Raw genomic sequence first — 21,303 nt, 5'->3', positions numbered from 1 at the left:
AGACCTATATGGGCTCTCAAATCAAGTAATCTAGTGACAGTTGAGAATTTGAGTGTATAGCTTAACCTTACACCTCATGTATTGCAAGATGATATATAGTACCAGTGTTATTAGATATCTTTTCATTTCATCATGCAAATCTATGCATTAAAGAAAACAGATGTTTACATATTTTTTCTTTTGTCTTTTCATGGATTTATATTAGTACATGTACTTACAGTATCCCACATAACAATATTTACATCTGTAGAAAATGAGTTGTTTACATGTTGTGCTGCATAAATATTCACAAAATCACAGAAATGATGATAAAGGTTCACTCCTGGAAATGAGAAAAAAAATAATTTACAGACTCATAAATGTAGTAAATTAAATGAGGTTGAGCCTTTAATTTTTACTGGATCATTTAAATTAGAAGTGGGATAGATAGCATGTACAGTATTTGAAAACATTAGCATGTACAATAAAAAGTACATTCACAAAAATACTGAACTCAGAGGAAAATCCAATCGGAAAGTCCATAATCACATGGTAAAATCAAACAACAAAACATATCAAAAACAAATAGACAAGAACTGTCATATTCCTAACTTGGTACAGGAATTTTCAAATGTAGTTTCAAATTAACAATATTTGCAAACATTATAAAAGAAAAATAAGTGTTTATCAGTTGTTAGAACAATTTTTGGCTAATTGCTAGTATAAACTAATATGTCTTTATGACTCAAATGACTTTTGGTGAAGAGAAACAAATTCAACATATATGTTGGTCACCTTGAACCAAAATAACCCTTCACATTTAAATGTGAATTATGGGATAAATTCAACAATTCTAATACATAATAATTCATGTAATGGCCTCTTTCATTCTGTAATATTTTTAAGAACTCTCCAATACATTAATTTAAATGCAAGGTTAAATGTATCACTCAACTTTTGTAGGTCAGTCACTGGAACCTTAAAGGGAAATCACACTATTGTTTATACGCATCGCTATCGGCGCCGCTATAGTGTCGTAACTATATTATGACGTCGCCGTTTTCGTGTCCGTCGTAAATGTTGCTAATTTAAAAAAATAGCGAGCCGCTCGAATGGACGTTCCACTAAAGCAGGAGAAATGATAATGAATATATCATATTTTTTACAACTGTTAAAATTAAATTAAAAATACGTGTCCATAAAAGAGGGTCTGATTGTATTAGGGTAAATTTACGGAATACAGAATAATGGGCAAATACTGCAGAATAAAAGGCAAAAAAACAGAAGATTAGAGAATGAAGCTTAAATATGAAGAATAAAACATATTGGTAACACAAAATAAATATTGATAAATGAATGACCCTCTATCCAGACCCTTATGATAAAAAGAACATATCAATACAAAACACCTAATCATCATGCATGCATAATCAACACTAAGAACAAAGGAAACTCATAGCATATTCAATATAATTTAGTACCTTCTCGGACCAATTTCTCATTTTCTCGAAAACGAAGTCGGTGAAAAATATTTTTCTTTGGCAGCGATCGTCGCGATGCGGTATGTAGAGTTCATGGTATATTTTCGGAGTGGAAAGGAGGTACAAATAGACTAAGAGTAGCAGCATGTAAGCGTACAACTTTCGGAATCTGTAGTTTTCAGTCCAACAGAGGGTTGTAAATAGGAACAATGAGTTTCGACAGTTTTCATATCACATGCATGAAACGTCATAACTATAGTTTTCTATACTACATGTATAAATAATTCATCAAAAATCTCATTTCACATTTATATTTATCCGGCGCAGCCTGTCGGGTTAATACAAAGCAGGGTCAAAATTAATATGTTCTAGTTCTGAATACTTGTATGCATTAAACTTGCCACTGGACGTAAATTGTGTGTGAAGTACTATTTGAAATCGTTATTTATTTCACATGTGACGACAGAAATTATTCAAATGTCGTCCATCTTTCACGAATGTTTCTTTAACATCTAATGTCTCTCACTTTTTTTTTGAGAGGGGAAGGGGGGTCAATGAAAACAAGTGATTTGTAGAGTCATCATATTTATTGAAATATTCAATTCAAAACGTTAATAAAATAACGAAAATCATCCATATTTTACATCGGTTGCTGGCTGTCTAAATAAAAGAACATTTAGCACCGTATAGTATTGTACATGATACCAAATCTCTCTTTGATGCTTTGTTCAGGCTAACATAATTTGGACACTAAAAACATCATATTTTGTAGTATTTCTTCAAACTTTCATTAGCGAACTGTAGGACCAGCAAGTTAAAAATAAGGCCGCTAGACGTCAAATAATCTGGGAATATCAAACACTATGCATAGTTATATATTTTGGTTCTATTGATCACCTACACCAAAAACAATAAAATGCTACGCTGAGCGCCGCCTGATACGCCCGAAGAGGTTGAACAGTTTTGGCACGTTTGGAAACAATATCCAAGCTTGATATATATACTAAATTTGGACTGTGATCAAATTTTTGACATAATATAGGTTTCTGACACAAAATAAATATGGTCGAAGGTCTTAAAAAACTATTGTACAATTGGAGATTAATTCTTCTTGACATATTTAAAAAAAAAAATGAAATTTCAAAAATGTGCAGTAAAAAAGTATTGGAGCAATTACATGTACCCCCAACCTCAATTTGTGATATGAAACCTTGTGGTACAATTTCAGAGAAATTCATTACTTCTCAATGTCATATAAGAAATTAATGAAAATCAAAACGGAATTTACATCAATAGATAGAAACAAGTTATCAAGTTGTATGAACAATGATAAAAGCATCTAAAAGTTAGCGTACGAAAACTGGAAAATCCCCCCTTTTTAATGAATAAAACCCCATATCTCGGAATCGTAAAATCGAAAATCTATAAAATTATAAAGGGAGCTTACATCAATCGATATGAACAATGCACTAAAGTTTCATGAAAACTGCTGAAAGCACTTATTGAGTTATTGTCCTAAAACTGAAAAAAACACCTTTTTAATTGTAAAACCCTATAACTCGGAAACATAAAATCTAAAATTCATAAGAAACGAAAGGAAGCTCACGCCAATAGATACAAAATAATCACCAAAGTTTTATGTCAATTGGTTAAAACGTACGACATGTTGACGACGGACGGACGGATGGTACGACGGACGGACGGACAACGGTATACCATAATACATGTACGTCCTGTACACGGGGGTATACAAATTTAACACGTACTATACATTTGGCTTTAATAGTCACACACACACACACACATGAATTTGTTTAGAGTTACATGTCTCACAGAGTACTGCTTTACTGTAACCAACACACTAATGGTCCGTCTGGAGAAGGAATATTCCACTCATATAGACAAAAGTTTTGTGCTGATGATCATGTAATGTTCGCCACTGAAAATTTTGCAAAATTCGTGAAAACAATGAAAAAAAAAATTAGTAATGCTAGTTCAGATCCAAATGTGATCACTTGCCTGTCGATAGTGATACAGTCAGATTGTCGGATTCCGACCATGACTGAAAATGACAACTAGTTTTGTAATACAAAGGTAGCTGATTAACCCCTCAATTTTTGGTTCTTTAAAAAAAAGACAATATGATATAGCAGAGAGTGCTTAAATTGACACACCGATTCAATCAGTTATTTTCAAATACTATCATTAATCAGTATTGGCAAGAAAAAGTACATATACCATAATGAAAGATAAATGTGATAAAAGAATATACATTCAAAGAAAGAGAGTTGCACCTACAGAAAATAGAAACTGCAATATTTCTTACTCTTTATTTAAGCGGATCTCAAAATGTGTATGTACTCTGTCCAGAAGTTTTACTCTATTTAACAGTATAACTCGGAAGTTTCTAAGAGTAACTCTAGCTTTAACTAGAAATCAAACTGGAATAAATGCGGACTCAAAATAAAACTCGAACTAAAAATTTACCTGTAAGTCGAACTTAATTTGGTTTGATTATATATATTTATATACATTTTTAGCGTTATGTAATTACGGAAATGTTAAACAATTTCAAATTTCTTCCGAAAATGGTGTCATTAAGGGCTATTTTTTAAAGTGTCGAGTCTGTGGATTTTTAGACACGGCATATAAGGTTTTATCTTCCCGGTGCGAATATACAATTTAGTGAATTTATTCTGTTTGTAGTCTAAATGAAATGTGTTACTTTCAGTCCGTTCTTCAGTCTTCCGAAGTAAAAGATTCTTTTTTCTACAAGCCGTAAAGTATTTCTTTAATACGGCATGAGGCAGACAATCGGTTTCCCTATACAACAAATGCAATAAAAAAATGTAGATGACTTCAACTTTGACAATTACTTTATAATAAAATGTTACTGTATCTAATGTTAAACGTTTCGATAGATTGATAAGAAATGCTCCTGTGCTAGCAACGTCGTTCTATAACGTCAGTTATAGTTCCCGCCAAAAATCGATAATTAGATTGTTTCCGATTTAGCGGATTAAAAACATCGGTGACCCCCCATTTTTATTTATGGTTTTAAAATCTCCCCTGAACCTGCAACTTATGCAGAAGTTTGAAGGAAAAAACATTAGTAGATTTTTTTTATTTAGAGAAAAATCTTTAATAAATCGAAATTTAAAACGGCGGGAAACGTTCAAAGGCCTTGAAAAATAAGGAAAATGAGAAAAATAAATGTTTATCATGTAAAAGTTACAATTGACTGTTTTAGTTTTACCAGTAAAACATAGTTTTTCAATAATTTTGCCTTCAATTAGCAACTTAGAGCGCTATTTCTATATTTCGGTATAACGCGATTCTTTACTTTTTGATGACGTCATATCTCGAAAATAACATCGGTGACCCCAATTTTTTTTTCGCCTAAAATATTGTAATAAGTATGATCTTTCTACATGGTAAATTTCAATGATTTATTATTAGTAGTACAAATAGTGTGATTTCCCTTTAAAGAGGGTAATACTTTAAAACAGAGGCTTAGAATGATCCAATGTATTCATAACTGGTGTGACAATATCAAGGATTGCTTAAATCACACTTTTAAAGAAAAGGTATTTTTTCAAATGGTAAACAGATTTATGAAAATATACTTCTAAAAAAATATGAAAGACTTAAAATACCCCTTCTAAAACTAATCCAATTCGTACCTGCGTCTAATTTAATGAGTATGGATGGTTTATCTATGGTAATATCACATTTGTTTTCTGGATGGAATGGTAAGGACGTATAATGTTCTAATTCTGCATACCTGAAACAAGAGGTACATTGTTTTATATATTCTGGTATAAAATAAAAGGCACAAAGAGTCTGTAATATTTAAAAAAATGATTGATGTGTTCTCCTTACCTAAGAAATATAGTCCACATATATGTTGAACACATTTCCTAGTTTGACAAACTAGTGTCTCATCCCTTAAGCATATTTCATCAAATACAATATGTTTAAATTAATACAAAATTAAAAAAATTAAAAAACTTAAAACTTGTAAGTACATTTAGTCTATAAACACAATATCAACTGGAATTCTCAAGTAGTCAGGCTGCTGATAGACTTGCAGTTAATTTAATGTTTTCAATTGAATGCAAAGAGTAAAAACAGTTTTTGAAAGCATTTTTATTTTATATGAAAGGCATTTTAAAAAGAAAAACATTGTACCATGATTGTAAGGGACTTTTATGTTCACTTTGCTCCCTCAGTAGAGCTTGGTTCAATTTACACTTCCCCCCTATCTCTCCATCTTTGAACACATCTTCACGAAATCTAAAAAAAAAAGCAAAACAAACATTTAATTATCAATTAAAAAAAAAATTTGACTACCCTTTTTTTTACTTTTTCCAACGAAAGTCTTTATTGCAACTTCAAGTTGTTAGGATTCTGTCTCAATGACAGACCCCACCCCCTATTTTTCATGTTGTGAACTTTTAAGTTTTGATATTGTGTTTTGTAGTCTGTTCAGATTGTTGTTTGAATTGTTGTTGGTTTTTGTTTTGCCATGATTGTGTTGGTCAAGCTTTCTTTGACTTATGAGTTTCTTCCACCTTTTATTTTACATATATCTCTCTATCTCATTGTTTATTGTGGGTCTCATTGGGGTCTAAGCGTGATCCGGGATTGCTGATTTTTTGTAAGTGTGACACGTGAAAGTCAAATTATTGTGTCGTGAAAACAGGAAATGAGGTCTAGCGGGACCCGGGAAATGACAAAAAAATGAGAATTGCTTACGTACATAGTGTAAGCAGGATACGGGAATCTGACAAAACAATAAGCAGGATCCGGGATCAGAACCCCCCAATGAGACCCCCTTTATTTATTCCTTTTAAATTGCATAAAGGAATACATCTCATTTATTAGTTTAAATACTGTCAAAATATTTACCTTTCATTTCCCTGTTTCAGATGAGCATTGGTAAAATCAAGGTAGAGGTTTTTAGCTCTACAGTAACGCGTATATCTTGAACATTCTAAGAGAGAATCCTCCTAAAATTGATAAAATACCACACATAAGCATTTTTATTGTTTGTCCAAATTTCATTGAAGATGCTTTTTTTATGAATGTTAAGACTTTTGTGACTGTCCCAAATCTGTAATTCATTGTCATTGTTTGCTCTCTTCAATACTGGTAATTGTTTTTCTGTTTATTGATGTAGTATAAATAAGAAGGCTGGTTTTTGCTTTGAATTGTTTGCTATTATTTTACAGTTCACTGAAAGGTATGGGTTTGTTCATTTGGTTAGGTCATACAGTGACCATTAATGTCAATTAGACTTTATCATAACTTGTCTCATCCATAATAACATCACATCTCAATATATCTAAACTAGTTTGTTTTTTTTGCTAAATTTTATTGAAAATTTTGGATCCAGGAAAATCATATCCCTTTTCACACTGGCATTTTCATTAATTTGAAGACAATGAAGACAGAGCAAAATTTTTAAGAAAATGGTCATTCAAAAATTTCTTGGTCCTGATTTAGCAAAAGAACTACGGTATTTTAATATGTCACAATAATTTTAAAACATGTATAGGTTAATGGGAAGTGGAAATTCATAAGATAATCATGATAATAGACTCCATAGGCTGAATAAGTGTTAATATTAATTTTTTGTCAATAAATTGGGTGAAAATCTAAAATGTCACAGAAAATGTCTCGTCTTGTAAAGATGACGTGAATTTCAAAATTTAAATTAGGTCATAGATTTGAAAGGCCAGGCCTGGTTCAACATTTTCATAAATCTATAAAATATACTTAACATAAAAAAAAAAAATTCAAGAAATATAATTAGTGCCCTTGTTTGATGGAAATAAATGTTATCTAAACTTAGGCATTGTCAATGGTTGCAGCCATCTTTAAATTCACTTGGAATGTTTTTTATATTTTTTATAGCCACACCAATGGCAGATAGGGTTCAGGGGTTTTGTAACTTTGTCACTTTAAAACCCATCAAAACTAATGAAGGTGATACTTGACAAAATTATAAGCAGCAGCCAGCCCCCAATAAGAATTTCCATAACATTTTCAGAAAGAAATCAGCAGGAATATAAGGATATTTTTACACAATGTATTAACTCTTTATCAAGGATGTTGAATGTCACTGACACAGTTCTAACAATAACACAATATTAAAGGTCTTTGAGCTTTTTTGAAACAGAAAGTTTACCGTCTCATAAAGGTTAATGACCATATGGTCAGGATTATCACATTTTTTTTTTTCATTTAAAAAAATGTTAAAGTATTTTTACAAAATTTATCACTCCTTTATAAAAACTGTTGAATGTTACTGGCACAGTTTTAAGAATGACATAACTAAAGGTCTTGAAGCTTTGAAACAAAATCTTTCAGCATTATTCTGACCTATTTTTTTGTATGCAACGGTCTATTCTGACTTAACCCTTTATGTACAAATATATCAAATAATATGTGGTATGATTGCCACATTTCAAACTGAGACCAAATGTTATACATGGTAGATGTACGAAATTATAAGATGCCTGTTTTGTACATATGTCTTCATTTATTCCTTGCCAAGATTTTTAAGTGAGAACGACGACTGACTTTTCAGAGACCTATTGTTGACCTTTCAGTAAGAAGAATGGTTGACCTTTCAGTAAGAAGAATGGTTGACCTTTCAATGAGAGGGTATAGTTCACACTGCAGTGAGAAGAATGATTGACCTTTCAATGAGAATATAATTGACCTTTCTGAGACCTATTGTTTACCTTTCAGTGAGAGGGGAAAGTTCAACCTACAGTGAGAAGATTGACCTTTCAATGAGAACAATGATTGCCCTTTCATGGACCTATTGTTGACTTTTAGGTAAGAAGAATGGGTGACCTTTCAGTGAGAATTATGGTTGCTTATGTTTGACCTTTCAGTGAGCATGATTGTTGACCTTTCAGATAGAAAGATGAGAAAACTTGTCAACAGTGCTTTTTAACACATTTAATTCAGTTAATGTGAATCTAGAGAATTCATTATCAGGGAAAGTGAAACTGTTGTAATTATTATCTGTTCATGGTCTATAACATCCAATAGTGTACATTTACTGCTGATTCATTATCATTCATTGGATACCGATTTTCATGGACTTTGTTGATACAGGTGAACCACAAAAATAAATGATAAATAATGACACATTTACTACTGGCCTGTTTGCGGATTTTGACAAAACCACAAAATTAAATATGTAAAAAAAACAAGATATCCTCTTAGCCAAGTCAACCTCCCTATTTGGATGTACATTCTACTTATAATGACCTAAAATTCAAGCCAGAATATTTACCGAAAGTCAGTACCTCACTTTCAGGCTGACAGATAACTTTAAGCTCATTTTTCCTCTCCTTCATGTAACCAAAGTCTGCTGCCTTCCAAAACTCATGAACTTGTGTTGCTTTATCTTTTGCCCTGGAAAAAAGTAAAAACTTTACAATGAATAGTTTCTTATGGTACCAGTATATTGTACAGTTTCTTATGGTACCAGTATATTGTACAGTTTCTTATGGTACCAGTATATTGTACAGTTTCTTATGATACCAGTAAAGTATCTTAACCTCACCACTAAAAAATATTCATCACAATATAACTATGATATCTAAAGGTTCACTTGTGGAAATAATTTTAATGGACTTTGGGGGTGAAGGTCAACCACAAACTTAAATGTTTAACCATTTTCTTCTGGCTTGTATACATACTTACACAAAATCAAATATCCATGAAAATTGCAATCCCTGGGATATTCTTTACTTAAAAAAATAAAATTGATTAAATCTTTAATGAGGGGGGAGTAGGAGGGGTCCTGATCCCGAATTCCCGGATTTATAAAATGAAATCCTGAGGTCCCGAATTTAAGTAAAGTAAAACCTGACGTCCCGAATCCGAAAAAAAGGATTCCTGGATCACGAAAGGGTCAATCCCGAAATCCCGAGCTTAAAAAGACCAGATCCCCGAGTCCTGATAAAGGTCCTATCCCCCCTCTTTAATGGAAGAAACAAATAAGTAATCTGATGTCACAAAAGTGAATACCTACCATCCTCGACTTCCTCCTGGGCAAGATGGAGCAATCATTCTCTGATTTGAGGGACATTTCTCCTCATATCCCCAACACTTCTGAATCAATAAACTGTCCTAAAAACATAACAGATCACAAATTAATTTGTTATACATTGTATATTGATTTCTTTACAACTAAATAAACAAGAAAGCAGAATATGAAGATATATCCCAAAAATGAAAAAATAAAAAAGATGGCTGACTTGATACTGACACAACATGTGGTGTGATTAAACCAGACTGAGTGCTAGGTGCATGTCAGTGATCTGTACAGAACTCAATAATATTAAATATATTATCTTTCCTTAAAACAGAAGCTGAGAATTATACTGCAAAAAATTCAATCCTCAGTTGGTACTTGTATAATTAATTATAAGGTGTTTTTTTTCCAAACAGACTAAGTGACTGCATGCCGGATCAAATCATTCAACAACCCATACAACATATATTAAATAAAACATTAATAATTACAAGCTGATTATTTGTTATGGAAATGACAGACAGACAGACAGACAGACATTCAAAGTTTTTTTCATAAAGATTTTTTACTCTATGCATTTTATTTACATGATTTAAGTACATGTCCCCAAGTATAATAACAAATTGTCTTAAACACTGTGAGTAAGCCAATACTGTCAATATTAACCATGACCCCTTGAGAGAAACTAGTAGCAGTAGACATATCAAACTTTATTGATATTCAACTTACTGTTCAGTGCTATATATATCCTGTAAGATCAAAACCACATAACAACTCCAGGTATAAATAGGACTTTTTGTTGTTCATGTATATAAAAATCATCATTTTTCACTTATATATTTCAGATTATCAGAAATTTCAATTTCCCACCAAGTTCAATTCAAAAAGGCCAATTTAAACTGTATAGTTTTTAGGACAGGGTACATAGCACATGTTTGCAAGGACACAAAAGTGTCTTCAAATTTACATTCTATACGTTAATTATCTAAAGTATCCTTTCAGACTTGAACATGTGCACCATGCTCAAGCTCCATGTTTCCTGAACCTAAATGGTGCTTGAAGATTTTGTATAAATTCACTAAAATTTCTGTTTTTGGCCATCTATTAAAGTCTCTATGTTTTAAAAAAAAACATTCTTTTTTTTTGTGTCACTTTTTCACTTGTTTATGCATCAACTTTAAACACTTATCATTTAGAAAAAAAAGTTTCTGAATATTAGAGGGGCAAACAGGGCCCTACCCATTTAGACAACTCCTTTTATATTTTTAAATGAAAGAATTTATAAAGAATCCCTATCTTAAAGAAATCCTGCAATGATTGAATTGGGCTAATGAAATTTGTTTAGTTCTTGCATTCTATCATCAAGCAGTTAAAATTACACTTTATAAAAGAGGGACCTTCAGAATGCACAAAAGATCAGTCAACAATTGGTCAGAATTAAGACTTTAAGTCAGATGCCTTGTGGATGACTCTTTGAGGAGTCTGTAACATAGCAAACTGTCTATCCAACATACTCCTCTCCACTGGCAGTGAAAATTGGTGTTTTTATACAATTGATATGTATAAATTGTTAGTTTATTCTCCTCATGAATATGCATGAAATATTTGTCACTGGACATAAAGCAGACTTTACAATCAATCTCAAAAATCATTTTTAGCCATAATTCATTCCATGCATTCCACATACACATGATACATGTTGATGATTGACATAATTATATATATATGTTTTTTTAAATTTTCAAAGAGCTCCTGAATTGTAATGCCAAAATGGACTTGTGTTCAACCACTTGATAAATTAAATATCTTTGAAAACTTACCTTTTATCTGAGCCCTTTTCAACATCAGATTATTTTTTTTTTAAATGTACAAATTATGTAAACAAAAAAAACTGAAAAAATTGTGTAAAATTGAATAAAATGATTTTTCTCTAGATATAAAGACTCAAAATCACATTCATGAACAAATTCAAAGCAAAAACAGTATGTTATAAATGGAGTTTTCATATTTGTTTTTAGTATCGTTTTATGGAATTCAAAATAAATGTTCATCAAATTATTTCTTTTCAGTCTAAAAGGTCTCAATTAGGAAACAACGGACATACATGGATAATAAAATAAACAATTAGTCATATTATGACAAGTTTTGTTATCAATAGAAATAACCTCTCATTGACCTGACAATGTTTATATCTGAACTCGTTCTAACCTTTTACACCTACATAAACCGGAATTTAAAGGTAAAATCAATGTACATGTATTATTAGATTATGACCTTATTACAGGATAAGATTTATAGGGATAATCTATTAATGATCAGGGAATTCTTACACTCTTTTAATTTGTGACCTCTGCTGACGTTTTCTTCCTTCTATTCAATATTTTCATCATCAATACATGCATCAATATGAGGTAATAAAATATAAAACAGATTATACATGTTTTAAATACATGAAATAGTCATGATAATACTACCTCATTAAAATTTGAAACTCGTTTCCATGGCAAAGATTATGCATATACATGCTATAATAATTAAAGCATAATAATAAATTGGATTTTAATGGATGATACTAGATAGATACAGGTATACTGAATGTACTGAACCAATCTGGAAATCTATTCCAAATTTAATAAGAAATTAAGTCAAACATTGCCAAAAACTTTAAATAATCAAAATTTAAAATAAGGACTCACCTGAAATGGACATTTTTCATCTCTTTTGCATTCTTCTTTAATATCAGGATTATTGTTGAAAAAATAAGGAATGTGTTCCTCTGGTAGATTTAATGTATTCCAGCTAAAACAGATGACTGCATCGACTGTTAAGATGAACAAGTATATACTCTTTAGATCTACATCATGACTTTTCATCCTAGAAGAAATATATATGGTACATGTGTATTTTTAATCACTTGAACTAAGAAATGTGTACAATTACATAAAATTGTGATTTTATAGGCAAGCACATGGTTATTGCTGCATTAGCAAATTCTATTATTTAGTAAGGTGCATTTTAAGGAGTTAAAGTTTAAAATTTTACAATATAGGTTGTTACAAACTAAAGATAGATGTTAGTCAAAATTAAAAAAAAAAAATTGGCCTGCATTAATCTTAAAAAAGAAATGCAATATTTCTTCTTTCACAGAAGTGAATTATTTTTAATAAATGGGGACGAAAAGAGGTTAAAAGAAAGCAAAGTACCCTTATTCAACCCTCTTTCAATGATAAATGTTATGACTTTGTCTTGGAGCTATCTCGATAAGTAATAAGTAATGTCTCCGTAAGAATTATGACTCAAATGCAGAATTATATTACTACTGTTATGATGATCATAAATACTGAGAAAAAGCTGAAGGCAAGAGATGGTTCAACTATCTTTCTGAAGTTTGGTGATTTAAAACTTAAACCTTCAGAAGCATGTAACATAAAATATTTTGCAAATTACTGTGAGCAATTTAAAGTACGTTTATATGCACTGTAACTAGAGTGCAATGTCTTTCGTCTATTAATTAAAATGTGTTTTATTGACAGCTTGTGGTGCATGTTAGGCCATATAAATAATGTGTCTGGTTCTCTGTAAAATTCTACCGAGTCTGAGTTTAATCTGATGTCCAATGGCTGTTTTACCAGACAACCTGAACATCCCAAGGCCCCAGCTTGTCTGACAAAACAGCCCCTGGACTAAGCTCAGGCTTAATTTTTCCATGGTATGACCTGTGCACTATAGCTAAGGTCCTTTAGCTGTTTTGAATACTGTGAACCAACTCTTGCATTTTGTCCTTTCAAGCCAATTTCTAAGGGATTGATTTTGATGATTATCTTGAATTTTGTTTGAGTATTAATTTCGATTAAGCTCTAAGTTTAAAAAGTACACAACGCTTTTAAACCCAATTATTCATCCACCTGCAAAACTCGTAAAAATAAGTTGGTTTACATATATTCCACAAGTTACTACCGTAATGATGTTATGTCAAGAAAAAAATATGAAAAAGCTAGATACCACTTGCTTGACCTAAATACTTAACTTAAGAGTTATGACACACCTGTCATGCATAACATGTAGGTCAGGATGATTAAAATTTTCGCTAAGTCATTTTTTTACAAGATGATCAATGAATGTAGTGGTAAAATTTCAATCATTTTGTACTGTTGTCCCACTGTCTCAGGTAAAGGGAGGGTAGGACTCTTCAAAACAATTCAACCCTGCCACATCCTAGACCTGTATATGTTTGTCCCAAGTGAGGAGCCTGTAATTCAGTGGTTTTCTCTTGTAGCTGTGTAATATACTAGTGTTTCCTTCATTATGCTGCATGGGCTTTGCTCATTGTTAGAGGCAGTACAGTGATCAATAGATGTTAATGACTCTGTCATTTGGTCTCTTGTGGGGAGCTATCTCATTGGCAATCATACCACAGCTTCTATTATTGTATATCAATAAGTCATCATGCATTCCTCTACAATATTGAACAGAGAAAATGATTAATCACTCAAGCTGTATATGTAGGTTAAGATGACTCAAATACAGTTGATCAATATTATATACATGGTATATTAACATGTTGTAAACGGCAGTGGTAAAATATAATTAATTTTGAGAAATGGGCTCAAGACAAAACTTCATCATTCTGCTAATCTGGATTGTAAAATGAAGTTTTATGCACACAAAATACTTTTGTTGCTTGCATTCAAAATAAACATGATGAAGTAAATCAAACCAAACATGTATGATCCCGCTATTTTTCATGATGTCATCAGAAAACTAAAACTACATTTGTATTGCTTGTTTTATTAGGTTAACTTAACCATTAAGCCAAATGTACACACGTTCATAAAGCAATTTATGCATGTAGTTTGTTGTAAAAAAAGAAAACAGATAAAAGATTTACAAAATTACTGCATTTATCAATTTGATACATGTTTTCACAAAGAGAATGGACCACATTCATCTTTGCATTAGATCTTTTTCTTTTAAGAGTCTGATGTTTTCAAACAAAGTTAGATGTTAAAGTTTATTTTATGTCAAATATTGCAGGTACATTTATTTATCTATTTCCATGATTTAAGAGTTAGTTTTGTTAACAAAATGTATGCATCTGCCTTAAACTGCTCTTCACTGCATTGGCCAATATGATTTGATGTAGGGGAGCTAACCCAACCACATTTAAATGCAAGAAATAAGAGGTTCCATATATTTATTTTGTACTCTAGAAATCCAGACCACTTGAACATAATTAATTTGTTTTTATTCAATTAATTTTTGAATTAGGTACAAATACATTTGAACATGTAATTGCATAACAATATGCAAAATTTCATTTTTGTTAAAAATTTAAATAAAAGGGGAATCACATTGATAAAGAAATGGTATGTCTGTTTCCTGGTGATTTCTTCTTCTTCTTCTTCTTCTTCCGAATACGGGAGTAGACTCCTAGGTAGGAGTGTAAAACTTCCCCGAACTTGTGTGCTATGTACATATGGACTTAATTTAAAAAATAATATGACAAAGAAAAATCGTTATCAATAACATATATACATTATGTACAGTGGCTTTAAAGTTTAATAAGTTGCTGTGGATCCTTAAAATGTTAGAGTGGATATGCCACTTTTGAAGGATTCCAGGGTGTCAGACATACCTATTGCTTCAGGTAGTGAGTTCCAGTCCGAAATAGTGCGAGGATAAAATGAAAATTTAAAGAAATCTTCATTTGCTGATATTTGCCTAAATTTATGTTTCCCCCTAGTGTGTCCATCAGATATTGTTAAGTTGTCCTTAGGAACTTCAACTAACCCCCAATTTATTTTATACAGCATAGTTAATCTAGCCTTTTTCCTTCTTAATTCCAATGATTTTATTAAATTTTGAAACTGCTCCAGGTGATCTGTCTTTATAATCATTGAAGACAAACCTGGCTGCCTTACGCTGTACCTGCTCAACCTGAGCGATGTGTTGTTTTTTGTACGGATCCAAGACAGGGGAAGAGTATTCGACGACCGGACGGACAAGTGATGTGTACGTAAGGTTTTTAACCTTATGTGTGCAGTTTTTTAAGTTCCTACGAAGAAAACCTAAGGTTTTATTTGCCTTACAAGTAATATTGTTTATATGTGTTCCCTAATCAAGATCATGGCTTATAGTTACGCCTAAATATTTACTGTCTTTTACTGCTTCTAAAATATGATTATGCAATATATAATCAAAAGTGGAAGGTTTACTTTTTTTAGAAATATGAATTACATAACACTTCTCAGGATTAAAATTCATTTGCCAATCCTCTTCCCATTTTACTAAACTAGACAAATCTTAGAGTGATAACACTCTGATTTATGACCTAATCTTCCATGTCTTATCTTATATAATAATTGTCTTATCATACTCCGTTCATACATGTATTTATTGAAAGTAAAAAGAGGTATTCCAGAGTGAATCCCCATATATTACTATATATATATTATAGATATAATACTACCCAGAGTCATTTGAATGGTTTTTACACTAGTAATTTTCGGGCCCTTTATAGCTTGTGTTCGTTGTAAGCCAAGGCTCTGTGTTGAAGGCCGTACATTGACCTATAATGGTTTACTTTTTTAAATTGTTATTTGGATAGAGAGTTGTCTCATTGGCACTCACAACACATCTGCCTAAATATCTACCAAGAGTAATTTTAATCGAATAAAAAAAAAACTATAACCATCAGTGTTCTCCCCAGGCCCTTAAAGGACCACGGGCCCGCGATGTATAATTTTCTACCGCGGTGGTATCGTTCTTGCCGCGATGTATAATTTTTCTCCGTGGTGCTAAAGTTTTCGGTAAAAAATTCGTATAAAATCGGTAAAGTTTCAAATGACTTCAACTTTCAGTGAGGGTTAAAATTTTACATGAAAATTGACCAGTTCTAACCAGTTTAATCCAGTATTGACTGGTAGATTGTTTACACCACGTGATCGATTTACCTGTTGAGGTTAACATTGACGATTGGATTTAATCGATGTACATGATTCTCTTGTGTTTTAATTAATTAAGAGATCATAATTTTAATAACAGACTTGTAATAGGGGACAAGCAGACATTTGTGAATGAACTCTTTTACGCCAGTCTTTAGTCAAAATAATTTGACTGTTATAGAAATTAATTGTGGAGTTATTTCCCCTGATTTTGCTTATTACAAATAAATGCTCCTCACATATAATTTCTCATTGAAAATTAAAATAAAGTACAAATTGAATGCAAAATTATATTAGAATGTTAAATTAAGGATACAAAAATTCTTAGAACATACCAACAAAAATGTTTTGCAAATTATTTTAGAGAATGATACCTCTATTGATACACAGACATTTTGTCATTTTATATTAAATATATTTTTCAATTGGTCATGGATAGAAAAGCTTTTTGTGCCTAAACCACTTATATAATGATAAAAAAAAAAATAAACCACTTATACAATTGAAATAAAGTATGGAAAGTAGTTTTCAATTTACTGAAGGTTCTGTAACAAAAATTAATCTTGTTCAAAGTTCATTGTCATTGGTCAAATCTAACATAGGAAATGTGTAGTAAAACTACAAGTATTGGGACAAAATGGCTTGATTCAAATACAAGAAGTGACTTTAGTTTAAAGACTAATTGTGCTTTCTTTTCTTTTTCAAATATATTAAAGTATACAAACTTTTATTGATTTACTTTTTCTACCAATAATGTTCTGACCCAAAGTCCATACAACACAGTACCACAGTAAACAAAACAAAGGCAAAAAGGTAATGACAAAAACCAACAAGAAAATAATAAGCGACGCAACGCGACACAAAATATTGTAAAATTCATTTCGTCACGCGTTACCCTGGTGCTATCCAAAAATCCTGGGGAGAACACTGAACCATGATGTAGGATTTTGACTGAAAACAAAGCTACAATGTACCCAAAATACATGAAGTTATATGAACAAAAACACCAAGAATTATTTTTACTAGAAACTAACAAGTGATTTAAATGAATTAAACATTACCCAGTTTGATTCTAATTTAAAAAAAAAAAACTAAGAGAAATATCAATTCTAACTCAAAAAGCCTACTAAGGCATTTAAGAGTGATTTTTACTGGGGACAAAAATTACCAAGTATGAGTTTGACTGTCCCTTTGGTATCTTTCGTCCCTCTTTTAATTGAAAGAAAGTGGGACCCCCCCTCCACGGAGCATAAAAATACCATAGGCATGTCGATAGGTATCCTTACTTAATGTCTGGGCCAATAGATTGTACCCTATATATCTATTCATTCTTGTATCATGTCTACCCTAAGGGAAGTACTTCTTATTCCAACTGATATGTGTTGAAAATTTGAATCTATAAAATTCTGTATAATTATAGTTCAAATGATAAAAAATATCTATAACATTAAATCAATAAAAGTAACACTAGATTTATGATTTAATTGCATAAATGGAATGCAACTTACCTCAAATATCGGAAATTAGTTGTGCAAAGTAGATATATGTCATAAAGTCAAAGAAAAGTTTAAAAACACCCAGTGTCTAGTCAACTTAAAGGAAACTGATTAAATTCTAATTGCTTTGATATCCTAACAACCAATAAGGAGTAAACACATTTATAGATTTAATGAAATACATATATATCAGAAAGTCATATTTATATCATCGAGGTCAACATGGACATTTAGAAAATGTGTTACAAATGTATTTAAAAAAGCAAAAATATCTAACCATAATCAGAGATACACATTTAGTCTTATATACAGTATCATCTGTCAATTCATTCTGTTTACATAACTTTAATTTTGTATTTACAATGATTTAAAAAAACAATTTATTTTAGGTTTTAAATTGAAGAAAAGTTTACATCACAAAAAACAAGGATAAACCTTTTTTTTATAAAGAGTAACTTTTGTGATGAAAACTGACAAAAATTTGAAAAATATAAAAAATAGTTATTTTCAAGATTTCCTGGAGTTATGTACCTTAAAAGACCAACCTAATAACTGCTTTTGAATATAATTCATTAAAACTTTTGCTAGTTATTTGAAGAAAAAATAATGTAAATGTCCTCCCAGGAAGAAGGAAATTCTTCCTTGACTTCACCAAGTGCAGGGGCAGTTAATCCTGCACGATTCTTCACAATGGCAGAAATGTTTCTTTCATGTACAAATCTAAGACTAGATTTATTTCTAAAAATCTACCTGTGAAACAATTATTACAATTTCAACTTTAAGGAGCATATATAACTTTTTGGGGCTACAAATTATGAATAAGCTCAATTATCAATAAAATCAGAATTTTACATACATGTTTATCTGTTTACCCTCAAGAACATAATCTGTCATGTTGGTAAAACAAATACTCTGTAAAAATATTCAAAATCTTTTAGCCTATTTTATAAAATCCTATATTATTTTTATATGAGAGAAACTTTTTTCTAATCTATATTGTGTGGTCAGCTCCAAAATATGTGCTTTTAAACATTTTATAAATTATAATCCTAAAAGTGGTGATTTTTTTTATTATAATAAAAATAATTCACCATTGATATGATGCATTACTTAATTTAAGAATTGGTGGCATTTGTAGATTTGAATTCAAAAATTATAAATAGTGATAGTTACATGTACATGATGTAAGAACCAGTTAACCTTAAAAATTCATGCAAAAGAGGATTATATTATAAATATATGGAGAGCTTACCCCTTTTATTCTTGATATACATTTTTGTTCATATACACTAAGAACAATTTCAACTTCAACCCATGATCTTTAGGGATCTAAAATCATATGGCATGCTTTATGAAAAGTATGCAAGGGGAGATAACTCAATAATCTGCAAGTTTAATATAATCCCATTTTTCATTATCATTTTGAGCATTAGGCAGTAGGAAAGAAATATTTTTTTCATTTAATGATGTATAGAAATAAGTCAATAAAACATTAATATTATAAATTTGTAGCCATCTTTTTTTAGGTGAATAGCAATTTTATTCAAATTCATGACTGCAGATATATGAATGTCTATTTAACATGTTTAACAAACTAATCATTCCCCTTCAAACACAACAAAACATGCTATTCATTTACTATTGATGTTATTTCATATTCAATGACCTAACCCTGTGCATTTTTCTCAAGTGATCCTTTAATACATAGTGATTGATTGTTGGTGATTGTTGGTGTTTTAAATGCTGTTTTTAAGAGCAACTTTTAGGCTATTTCAATGTGGTTTATAAGGTTTTATGAGTGGAGGAAACCAGAGTGCCCAGAGAAAACAACTGACCTTCGATAGGAAAACTGACAATCCTTGTCAATTAGTCATATGAAACCACAATTTAAAAAAATGGATGCAAATGTTTTTTATACATGTCACCAGTCACTCATTTCATATGACTTTAAGATTGGATTCAAGTGCACCTGCACCTGAGAGGTTCCAACTCACAACCTCAGTGTTGACTGGCTAGTGATTACAATAGTAGAACTACTTAGACCACTTGACCACAAGGCCCCTCATAGTGATCGAACAATTAACCTTAACTGCTAAAATTCTGTCTGCACAGTCAACCACTAGTCTGATGCTTCAGACTACTCTAGTAAAATTTTATTTAGACTTGTCAGTTTTTAAAAAGTTTGTCTTTAGTATTCCTTGACCAGCAGTGTGCTGGGATATCAACATGTTAAATAACCTTTGCATCTTGAAAGTCTTAGATTAGGGTCGATCATTAGTTGTTCCTACAAGTATATATATAGAATTTAATTTTGGATATAACGTGTCTTCTTATTGGCTGATGTTATTTTGTTATCAGCCCATAGACATAATTTAGTTATGTGACGTCTTTGAACGTTTTTTTCATGGTTTTGAACGATTTAAAATGGAATTTAGAATTAAATTATAAGAAATGACTGTAATATTTTTTCTGTCTATTCGAAATAACATAAAAAATGTGGTGCACACTGTTAAATAACTCTGCTATGCACGTTATTAGTGTGCACCAAATTTTTTATGTTATTTCTTCATAGAAAGAAAAAATATTACAGTCATTCCTTAAACATGTTAAATATACAAAATATGGTTTTACCTTATAGTGTGCATTTTCCTAAGGCATCCATGTTTCTTACTAAACCAGTAGCCCTATATATATACATATCTTGCAGAAAATTCCAATTATAGTAATTGTTAATTTTGATTGTTTTTGTCCTGAAATAGTCATTGATATGTGTTAGCTAATCATGCCACTTGCTGAGGGTATTATTGGAATTTGATTTTGTGTATATTCTTGTCGCAGGAAGGGATTAAAGCAATAGAATTAAAAAGCCATCCAAGATGTCATAATAATGTGAACTACTTATACTACTGAAAATGCATGAAATATTTGCCACTGGATGTGAAGCAAAAACAATTTCATTTATCAATACACCTTAAGCTATTTGTCTGCCATTACTGGATATCACACAGGTTCCCGAAAAATGTTGACGCCTTAACACAAAATATCTGACGCCACAATGGAAAAGTGAGTGTTGTATGCGCTAAAAGTTCAAGCCGGTGGTTAGCTATAAGGTGTATAGTTGCGGAGCGGGTTCATATTTCAAATTATTTTAAAGTGATACTTTAAACTGCACCAAATGTTTTTCCATATGATAAATCTATGTTAACTTCAAATGGTTGAAATATGGCAAGGAAAGATACAGTTGTCCGTCAAGCTCGTCTTACAGTCTTCAGATCCTACTTTCGTGTGATTTAGATATACCATATAGATTTTAAGTCTAAAGATTTATATCCCTGTTAGCT

At 31.2% G+C, this 21,303-nt stretch overlaps 1 protein-coding gene across 4 annotated transcripts in view; it reads right to left on the bottom strand.

The window, feature by feature from the left end:
* Window positions 1-21,303, bottom strand: part of LOC134682914 (EGF domain-specific O-linked N-acetylglucosamine transferase-like) — a 37,499-nt gene that overhangs the window by 15,533 nt on the left and 663 nt on the right. For 2 of the 4 annotated variants that reach the window (XM_063541855.1, XM_063541844.1), the window contains exons 2-8: window positions 12,219-12,396; window positions 9,520-9,617; window positions 8,789-8,897; window positions 6,372-6,472; window positions 5,652-5,756; window positions 5,144-5,244; window positions 219-322 (exon numbers count right to left, since the gene is read on the bottom strand). In XM_063541855.1, coding sequence (XP_063397925.1) covers window positions 219-322; window positions 5,144-5,244; window positions 5,652-5,756; window positions 6,372-6,472; window positions 8,789-8,897; window positions 9,520-9,617; window positions 12,219-12,396 — 796 coding nt within the window. Of the gene's footprint in view, window positions 1-218; window positions 323-5,143; window positions 5,245-5,651; window positions 5,757-6,371; window positions 6,473-8,788; window positions 8,898-9,519; window positions 9,618-12,218; window positions 12,397-17,974; window positions 18,058-20,593; window positions 21,197-21,303 lie in introns of those variants that run through there. The other 2 variants (XM_063541835.1, XM_063541863.1) reach the window with 2 other exon arrangements.

The sequence above is a fragment of the Mytilus trossulus genome, chromosome 1 (genome assembly GCF_036588685.1).
Source record: "Mytilus trossulus isolate FHL-02 chromosome 1, PNRI_Mtr1.1.1.hap1, whole genome shotgun sequence".
Taxonomy (NCBI): Eukaryota; Metazoa; Mollusca; class Bivalvia; order Mytilida; family Mytilidae; genus Mytilus; species Mytilus trossulus.
Note: the sequence above shows the minus strand (reverse complement) of the source record. Positions and strands in the feature narration are given on the sequence as shown.